The 9875-nt window shown below is 40.6% G+C and overlaps 2 protein-coding genes across 2 annotated transcripts in view; one reads left to right on the top strand and one right to left on the bottom strand.

The window, feature by feature from the left end:
* Positions 1–190: 190 nt before the first annotated feature.
* The window catches only part of LOC131784321 (cytoplasmic dynein 2 heavy chain 1), a 50756-nt gene continuing 41071 nt past the window's right edge, over positions 191–9875 (bottom strand). Inside the window, exons 60-76 of the mRNA XM_059101124.2 lie at positions 9707–9838; positions 9270–9342; positions 8805–8914; positions 8141–8191; positions 7678–7803; positions 7058–7168; positions 6643–6798; positions 6403–6484; positions 4234–4376; positions 3630–3698; positions 3390–3494; positions 2951–3067; positions 2574–2786; positions 1850–2049; positions 1193–1277; positions 825–941; positions 191–449 (exon numbers count right to left, since the gene is read on the bottom strand). Coding sequence (XP_058957107.2) covers positions 291–449; positions 825–941; positions 1193–1277; positions 1850–2049; positions 2574–2786; positions 2951–3067; positions 3390–3494; positions 3630–3698; positions 4234–4376; positions 6403–6484; positions 6643–6798; positions 7058–7168; positions 7678–7803; positions 8141–8191; positions 8805–8914; positions 9270–9342; positions 9707–9838 — 2049 coding nt within the window. The 3' untranslated portion in view covers positions 191–290. The remainder of the gene's footprint in view (positions 450–824; positions 942–1192; positions 1278–1849; positions 2050–2573; positions 2787–2950; positions 3068–3389; positions 3495–3629; positions 3699–4233; positions 4377–6402; positions 6485–6642; positions 6799–7057; positions 7169–7677; positions 7804–8140; positions 8192–8804; positions 8915–9269; positions 9343–9706; positions 9839–9875) is intronic.
* On the top strand, positions 5072–6037 carry LOC136278025 (cannabinoid receptor 1-like). The gene has a single exon (XM_066161194.1). The coding sequence runs from the start codon at positions 5072–5074 to the stop codon at positions 6035–6037; it is 966 nt and encodes a 321-aa protein (XP_066017291.1).

Genomic DNA, 9875 nt, shown 5'->3' with positions numbered 1-9875 from the left:
CATATGAAAGATCTGGTAGACATCAGACATACATTCGACAGTTTAGTCTCAGTAAAGATCGACGGAAATGATTGCTAAACAACACGATTCCGCTTGTGAACACTTTCAGGCTAGTAAATTTCAATTTAGCATAATAAAACTTTTTATCTTGCACCCCAGTGGGGAGCGACATAAAAAAAAAGCACAAAGCAAGGAAGCAACTCCTTTATTCAGTAGAAGCCAAACATTCATGCTTAACACAATACCACTTGCACTCCAAACATAAGTACAACTCTAGTGTCCAGATCATTTTACTGACTCTTTAAAAAAAGTGCCGCGCCACACTGGGTCCACCTGCTCTGGTTACCGCCACACGGCATGTTGAAACACGTGACTGTCTTGTCTCGGTCAGCACTGTAGTAGATTGGGATCGAGATGCATTCGTTCTCTGGATAAGGGTCAGCGGTATTCTTATTGTCAAAAAATAACAAATAAATTACACAGTAGTAATAGTGACTATTTAGTACTTCAGATTGTCAGATTGGAATACTAAATTTGCTTTCACAGCTACTTATCCGGGAGCGATTAGCATGTTTCCTATACTGAGTACATTAACGATAAGCTCTTCCTGAGCAAACGCAGACAAAGAGTGGTGCGTTGCTCAAGCAGGATAACACATAGCCAACTTTAAACCTGAGATAACACAAGCGAAAGTCCAACTCTAGCCTTCCATTTTCTAACGTGTATTTTATGGTTGCCTGTGTACATTCGAGAAGAGTGAAGCGGATATTATAGGGAGAGAGAACCAATCTATTAGCGATCACCGCTATATATAAACGACGTACCTTTGGCACCCAGGCCACCTCAGCAGTGGGGATCGCTGAAACACTGGGCGAGTCTCGCTGATTTTCTGTCAGTGTATTACCGTCAAAGCTACAACCTTCCAACTGAAGACCACCGAGCTAATTAGAGAGAAAACAACGTGGGTATTCAAACATTTTTAAGTGGAGAACAGACCTAAATGTTAAAAGGTTTTCAGGCTGCACTACAAGCCATTTACGCAGTTATGTAGCCCAATAAGGTTCTAAAAAAAAAAAAAAAGAAAAATTTGTACAGGGCGCAGAGCTCCAAACATATTACATCAAGTGAAAATGTTGTATCTATTGAGAAAAATAGCCCCTTCCTCCATAAACAGTTACTGGCAGGTACAAACCTTGACTGTAAACTTGGCTCCAGGTATCTGCGATCCCTTCCAAGACACAGCAAGTTTCAAACTGTCGATGGACGTTTTCATCGCTCTAAAAAAAATTAAATATGGAAGTTAGGATTTGAAAATAGCAATAATGCTAATCGTTTACATCCCCTTGCGGAGAGCTTGGGCTTCAGTACTTCTTTCTAGCTTCTTACTTGGATGCAAAATTTCTACGGAAAGTAAGAGCTGCAAGGCGATTTTCTCAAAGTTAAAACAGTCAAAGCTTTCTTCAAAGAGATTCTCGTAAGTGGACTGCTCTTCCACCGGAAAATATGGTAAACTCCCTCTAAATACCTCCCATAGGTGACCAACTCAAGCAATACTAATTGCACCTCTTATGAGGTGCCCGCCTTTGGAGGGTTTATTGGTTTTTTGTGGGTTTACGGTAGCCGCCTGCTCACGCTTATTGATGGAAAGAAATCCATACAGACACGGGTTTTATCCAGGAGTACAACTCAACGATTTCGGAAAGAACAGTGCCAGGGCTCCTTGAGCGGCCATCGCCAAACACTCTAAGCGAAATTTTGCCTCTAAAAACTGGCGCTTTTGACTTGAATGATATAAATGTTATTAAAATTGGACACAGAGTGATAAAAGCAGCGACATATATTCTCTTACCGTGCTGTTTGCTGACGTAGGGCATTGAGGAACGTATCTGGATGGAAAAGGTCTGAGAGGTCCAACACGTCCCTTAACAAGGAATCTGAGCTGCACTTCTCCACCCAGGAGCCTAGTGCTAGGGACTTTGCAACTAGGGACCTCAACCACTGAATAGGGTCCTCGGGGCCCTCGAAACGATTGCTCCAAGAGAGAGGGACCTACACATGCAAACAGCAGAGATTAGTCAATTGAGATCTATGTTAAAAAGCACTGATTTCCATGAATAACCTGAACATTTTATGTACGCATATAAAACACTCAATGTGTTTGATCACGACCTACGAAAGGTTAAGGCTTTCTTCCACACTTCCCGTCTAAGTTATAAACTTTCTTGAACTGGATCAAGTGGGAGGCTGTAGTCCAAACGATTTCAAGTGGACTATTCAGTCATAATAACGGAGTCTAAACTCTTATTCTGATAACATATCACCAAAGATTGACTTAAAGGGTGCGACTGTCTTTTAGTAGTAGTTATCAAGACTTTCTAGGGGAGCAAAACTTCAGTTTTATTTTTGTCCTAAATTCTTAGATTCATTTTCTATTCTGGTATACACGCCGTATTTTTAACTTTTGCGATTTGAGGTTTTCCGATGTTCTCTCGTTCTTGAAATATATATTTGCTGTTGTTACTGTTGTTACTGTTGCTGGATGTGTCTTCCTTAAAGATTTGAAGTAAATTCACCTCTTGTTTGAGTAAAGCCCCCGCTAAAGCCTGAACATCAGCATCCAGCAATGCCGTTCCTCGGATGACCTTACTGAGGGAGGAGAGAGACGCGTGCACGATTTGTACCAATCGGATTGCATTGTAACGCTCAAGCTGCACGAATGACGTCACTGGAGATTCCTCACCAGTCTCCGTTGGTGCCGAGATTTTCATTTGAATCAGTTGGGAGCCCTGCAACCACAAAATGGCGATCAGCAAATAGAGTAAATACGAGGACAGGGCTTTCAGGTAGGGCATTGACAATGTTCCCTCACACACGAACTGAGATCAATAAACTCACATGAAAAATCATATTGTACAAGGGATAGGAAAGGAGCGGAGTTACCCAAGGATACCTGGTTGAGTTTCTTCCACAAGTTCAAGATCGGCGACAGCTCAGTGGACCACTTTTCTTTGTCAAACTTGCTCGCCTCCAGGTTGGAGCGCATCAACACTTTGAGCTGACCTATCACCTGAGGAATCATAACAAAGAAGAGAGGGTTAGTTCGCTGACAGCCACGCTAGCGCGCAAAGCTCGTGTGTAATGCTGATTATCAAAGCATCTTCAGTTCAATACAACTCCTACCCCCTAAGGTGACCTTCTAGATCATCGAAATGATACAAAGGCTACCCTATTTTTTCAAGCTGAAGACAGAAATACGACAGGTACTGAACTCTTGATTCCAGCGTTCTCACCATGTTATCACCCAGCTGAAACGGTTATTTTATAATAAAGGTAACGTAAAAGATGCGACCAACTTACAAAGAAAGACCCAAGCTAACTGTGTGCCTTACCTGAGAGCTGATGATTCTCTGCGAAGATCGCTCGATGTTTGCTGGTAGTCCAAAGAAGGACGGCTTGTCATCGTCGGGAAGCGAGTTAATAATCTCCAAATAATCCTAAAAAACATACAAACCACTTTCAAATCTTTATCCAGTCGGTCAAAGATGTGGAAAGTGAACTACCATCAATCTTCTTCACAAATCATTACAACTTGTACCGATGGATAGTACTAAAACAAATAAACTTCTCACCCTGTGATGACAAGATGTCGGCAGAGTCACATTTGGAATCACTTTCTTAGCTTTGGATCGGCTTCCTCCCTAAAAAAATTGCAAAAAGTTTTACGAGTCTCATAAACACCTTATATCGTTTTCCATCAGCAAGAAGAAAGTGGGAGAATCGTGCCTCTCCTCGGATGGAATACTTGTCTATCGCAAGTTCCAATCAGTATATCCATGAATTTTACGGAAAATAGCAGATGAAAATGCCGCACAATTTAGCCATTTGCTCTTACTGAAAAAAAAAAACTTCATTTACTCTTAATGCTACATCTTGCCCTCTTTTCCTGAAGGATTTAATCTTCAGGATTAGAGAAGGAGTGGACAAAATCTGAATTGATTTTGTCGTTCGCCGACAACGTAACCGTAGAGCTCAGAAGCTTTTCTTGAAATTCATTGAATCTACATACACTGCGCTACTAAAAAGGGGAAGCCGTTCGCGGATTATTCTTCACCGAGGTACTTTCCTAAACCCTGCAATTAATCGTCCATTCTGACCGCGCAAAGATTGCAGGGCACAGTAGTACCTACTAACAAGTTTGATTTCAAGAAAAGTATTTTGTGGCAGTCATCTCACCTGGCCTGGAAAGACAGCTTGTTCAAAATACTGCAGCAGATAAGATTGAAGAACCTTGGCGTCAAACGTGTTGTCAACGCGACCCCCGTAAATGGCATTTTCAAATAAACCGTGAACAAACTTCCATCGAACAGACCCTGAACCTAAAAAACAAACAAGAAATGTCAAAAATTCAGCCAATCGTCGGGAACGACTGTTCATTTAAATGAAAAAAAAGATACCATCAACAATAAGCGCACGTATGAGGTGTTATCACGTGGTATGTTGCAGGATGATTTTAAAATCTAAGTTTCTCAGCTTCCGAGATCTATTTCTATATTATTTTATTCTACTTCTCTACTCGTGTATCAAATCGTATAATTCTACCAAAGGTTCAAAATGAAACTAAAATGTTTAAACGTGTTTCACTCCATTTCGATAAAAAAGCTATGCGATCAAAATCACAGACGACCTTAACCTTGCACAGAAACACCAACCGGACGCAGTCTCGAGATTCCAGTTTCTAAAATAAAGTCACTTGTTTTATCCTATCCTATTTTACTTTCTTCCATTTAATTAAATTTTTAATCGAGTCTGTGTTCTTTTCTTTACGTCTTTACGTCATCAAGAGACAGGAGAGAAAAGAGCGTTGTCAGATATGTGAAAGATGCGTGAAAGACGCCTTCCTCATCTCCACTGCAACTGCAACTGAAATGTCTTGTTTTCTCAGCTGTCTTTATAACAGCTGAAATAGGCTTTATAATTTATAACCAACGTCGCTAAAGTGTTTCGGTTCTTATTTATTCGTTTCCGCTACGTAAGTAAAAAGGAAAATTCAAGTTTAGTTCATATTTTAAAGATGTCCAACTCGAAGGCAGCATTAGATGACGACCATTTCTTCTTCTCACAAACTATTCTAAGCATCATGTTGGCCACACCAGCCGTCCTCTCAAATGTCTTGTTACTGATCACCATCTCTCGAAGTACAAACGCGAGTCAGAGGATTTGGCAAACGCCTGCAACTCTCTTGGTGGTCAACCTAGGCATGTGCGACCTACTGGCTGGTCTTGTGCCTGGATACGGGAGCCTTTATTATGACATCTCTATTTTAAGAGGCCAGAGAAGAGCAAATCTTGTAGGTATCCAGCGTTTCTTAACCATTTCCGCTGTTGTGACTAATATCGTTTCTTCTGGCACGATTACTGCGATGTCTTTTGACCGTTTGTTCATGGTTTCGTCTCCTCTTCACTACAAAGTCTTGGTAACAAAAACAAAGATAAAAGTAGCAATGGCGTTTATCTGGATTTATTCCCTGTTATTCGCCTGTCTTCCGTTGATGGGGGTAGCGACATCTACATTCGTTCTCTTGTACTGCCATCTTCATGTTTCAGTTCCCCTGATCATCTTGCCTATGGTATACTGGAAAACATTCCGTGCGCTTCGCCTACACAATAATCAGGTGCAAGATGTAGCTGATAACGAGCGAAGACAGCACATGGGCATGGCCCACAGGAACAGAGAATGCAAAATGGTGTCCGCATTTCTCTTAGTTCTTATCTTGTTTTACGCATCTTCCGCCCCACAGTTTATTGTTCAAAATATATTTATTTTTCACCCAAAATACATATATATAGATACTTTTCGATTTGTTTTGTATACAACAAACAAAGTTATCCTAGTAAACTGCTGTCTGAACCCCTTCGTCTACGCGTGGAGAATTCCAACCTACAGAAGAGCATTTCAGGCGGTTTTCAGTGGCTGTTTTCGACTACCAAGAAACACTGTCGACAACCGCACTGACCACACACGTTGCAGTAACAGTTAAAAAAGTGTTGCCACAAAGGAAGGAATTGTTCGTTTACGCAAATAGATCATTACCATCATAAAAACTTAACCGGGATTCTGGGAGAAGATGAAAAAAACGGACGCACTTCTGATGTTAACATGGGACAGAGAAGGGAAATCAGGGTGTTGGCTGAGATATGTAGATTCTACCAAAGTTATTTTTAGCCTTTTATAAAACGGGAATTGTTTTCTTAGACGTCCACGTCGTGATGCGGTTCACTTATTCCGATATATTCTGACAGCAGAACTGCTTCTCTGTTTGTTTAAATGCTATTTGTTTGTTTTGTTTGCTTTTGTTTCGCATGATTCTTGATTAAGGATGTTGCAAAATTTATATTTACTTACCGGCAGCTGTGCAAAGTCTGTCGATGATATCAGCTCCCGCGCGCAAGTCACCAAAAGCGAACTCATAAAACTTTGTCCAACCCTGAAAAATTAAGGCAACATTTGGGACTCAAGAGAAACTCGAACAGCGTTTATTGTTTGTGACAGGTGTTTAACCTAACTCAAAGTACTAGATGTCTTTAACAGCCACTGATCTTTTTGCCGCGAAGGCTCGAAGGATAATAGAAACATTTTACAAACCTGTGGAATGTAGTTTCTTCTTTCTTGCACTATAGCATGAAACCAAGCCAGCACAAACAGCGCTTGCGCTCTGATGGAAGAGTTGCCACGGCTGATAAACTGCGGACTCCACGAGTCGTAGGTTCGTTGAAGATTTTTCTTAATTCCTGGTGGAGCCTGCGAGGAAAAGTTTTAAACCTAATAAGTAACTCAAAGAATTGAAAGTTAAAAAGGAGAGGGTAAAAACAGATTTTACCGCAAGTGAATAGCACTGTTTTGCAGATGTCTTTTCTGTCAATAAATGCACCGAACCCGTACTCGAGAATGACCAAATTCTCACATTAATCCCAAGCTGTTTCCAGCTTTTTATGTTAAGTTTCACATTGCCTTCGTAATTTGACTCTATATGGAAAAGCGCAAGTAACAAACCACGAACCTCGTAAGTGACTTTAAGACTAGTTTGCAGAAGGATTGTAGGAAACTTCGGATGCGTCTCAGCTGTTAGCCACAGACGAAAGTTTTCATGAGGCTCCAGGGAATTCAATTCCTGCAAAATTCACAAACTACAATCAGTCTTGGCCAGCATAACATCAACTACTTGCTTGCAGACAACAAAAGCATCGAAAAAGAAATAAGTAAATGCGCGTTACCCGTAAAGCCGAATGAAATCCAGAATGCCAATCATACCACAGGTGAACAAATTTTTATTGTAGTAATCTTGATAAATCATCTTGGGGCTTTCTTTTTATGCGCGTAAGTTTTTAGCGTGAGCCTCAGTAGAGCATGTCTTTATCGTCGTGTAAAAATTAACGGAAATAAATAAAAACAAAAACAAAAAAAAACCAGCGCCAAAAAAAAAAAAAAAAACAAAACAAGCAAACAAAATTACTATTATGACAGACAATAGAAAAGAACAGTAAATTGCACTTGAAAAATAAAACAGTCATAGGGCACTCTTCGGAAGATCACAATTTCCACCAAACACCTATTTTCTGCCATACTTTGTTGTTACTGTCGCTATTTATACCGACTAGGTTTAAATGAAAGGGCGCTCACTTTCTCCAGGACCGGAAGCCAAGAGGTAACAAGGTGGAGGTTCTTCAAGCACAGCCACTCCCCATTCCTGCCACAGTCATGAAGAAGCTGAAGGGCAATGTCCGCTTGGCCCTGACCCATGGCCACCTGCAAGATTCGAACGTAAAAACATAAGCAAGGAAGTTGAATTAAGGGTTGAACACATGAATAAATCTAAATTAAATAAAAAACAATTAACACGCAATACAATGACAACAACTATCAATTCACCAACGAACTCATGGACTGATAACCACTTTTGCTAGTATGAAATTTTGCAGTTTTGATAGCTAATATTTCTTTCCGTGTAAAACGCGCGGAACTAAAAATCGACACATCCGATTTGGTGTGAATTCTTGTGAACGCCACGACATTTTTCTAGCAGTAAGAAGCAAAATATAACCAGTGACTATAGAACATTTCCGCTTTGTTTCAGAAAACACACCTGATGGTATTTGTCCACTCCAATGACGTCAGCAGCCGTATCTTGTAATTCCTAAAAAAAAAGAGGGCTTCATCCAAACGGACTACTACTATGCCTGGTTTATACTAAGGACTAAGTCGATATCTGAATCAGAACCGTAAAACAATATGATCTCATAGGTAAAAAATGAAACTAACGGATAGGAAGCCGAAATTCCCATGCCGCTCAGAATGACTTCGTCGCCTAAGATCTAGAAAAAATTAGATTCCGGAGTCGTACGCATCTGATTTTACACGGTGGGCCTGAGAACTAGCAATTGGTTTGTTCCTCCCTCTAAGGTCTCCATAAGACTCCGACAAAACAGTTTTCAGCTGATAATGAGCACGGAATTGGAATAAATTGGACATTTCTGACATTTGACAAATCTCATTCCGTCTCTACCTCTGCCTTGATCGTGGGTGCTCAAGGAATCCAACTACGACTCCCTCGCTCACAAAATCAAGCCATTAAAGTTCGCAATAGAACAAGTTTTTAAGCTTTGTAAATGTAGGTACAAAAAACGAAAAAAAAAATTGTGGCAACAACTAACAGTGTTTTTCTCCTGCATCAACAATGATCACCATTTTTTCAACGCATAACACAGTGTCTTTATAAGAACAAGCTGGTTGCCTAAGTGTAAACTTACCTGAGAGGGGTCTGCTCCAGGCGAGATCACAATCAAGATCGGTTCTCCTGGAACTGTTTCCTTTACAAGCCTTTTGAGGTTCAGGGCTGGAGGGGACAGCTCTTTCATTCCTATGGATGAGAGGAGACGATATATTATGACCCATAAATAAAATGTTATTTCTAACTTCACTCTTTCATACAGTAAAACGTCAGCGATTATGTTTTCGCGGTTTTTCCTAGTTTCAGAATCTTTAAAAGGCAGCTTATCTGGGTCGAGATCACGGGCTCCCCTTCAATGATCGTACTCTCTATGTTGATTGACAGAACTCGGGCAGTAAGACAATGATATATTCATAAGCACGACCAACCTGGAAATTTCTATACAACAAAAGTTTGGGAATCTCTCAAAGTAAGAACACCTGGAAGGGTGGTTGAAAAGTCTACGGAACATGTTTCTGAAGTGTTTTCAAAAATATAATCTTACCTAGTGCCTTTGAAGCAAAAAGACTCATCGCGCTCTGCAAACGGTCTGGTCTGAAAGCTTGGACAATCAACACCTGTATATAACACAGAAAATCACAAACGATCATCCGTGAAACGAATTTCAGTTGAATTTCTGTTAAGGCTGAAATAGTATGTGAAAGAAGCGGAGCACACACCGAAGAAATATAAGAAAAAGCGGTAGGGTTTTCGATGCTTTTTGTCTTTTTATGTCGCATGACAACAGAAAACGGAAAGAGTAATGAAGCTACAGGTCCGAGGATATCGTTTGCCCACGCACCCCTTGGAAAGTATTTTCACACAAGTTCATTCACAAGAACAGAATTCAGGCTTCTGTCAGGCCGTCATATCATCTCCAAACATGCATGGAAAGAGATCAAACAGAAGAGTTATCTTCAAACGCTTTGCGAGTGTTCTAACCTGCTGAAAGAGGCTGATCTTCTTGGCCACAGCGGGAGGGATGTCTTGCTCACACTGGGAACTACGCTGAAACGGCATCCACAAGTCTGAGCTGTCCAGCTGAAGAGTCTTACACAAGTTTGGAAAGGTGTTCTACGAAAACAAACAAAAACATGGCTTAAATTTGTAC

This window comes from Pocillopora verrucosa, chromosome 14 (assembly GCF_036669915.1).
Source record: "Pocillopora verrucosa isolate sample1 chromosome 14, ASM3666991v2, whole genome shotgun sequence".
NCBI lineage: Eukaryota > Metazoa > Cnidaria > Anthozoa > Scleractinia > Pocilloporidae > Pocillopora > Pocillopora verrucosa.
This window is presented reverse-complemented; position numbering and strand designations above follow the sequence as displayed.

Excerpts from the sequence above, each read along its gene's own strand:
- LOC136278025 (XM_066161194.1), top strand. The coding sequence starts at position 5,072 with ATGTCCAACTCGAAGGCAGCATTAGATGACGACCATTTCTTCTTCTCA.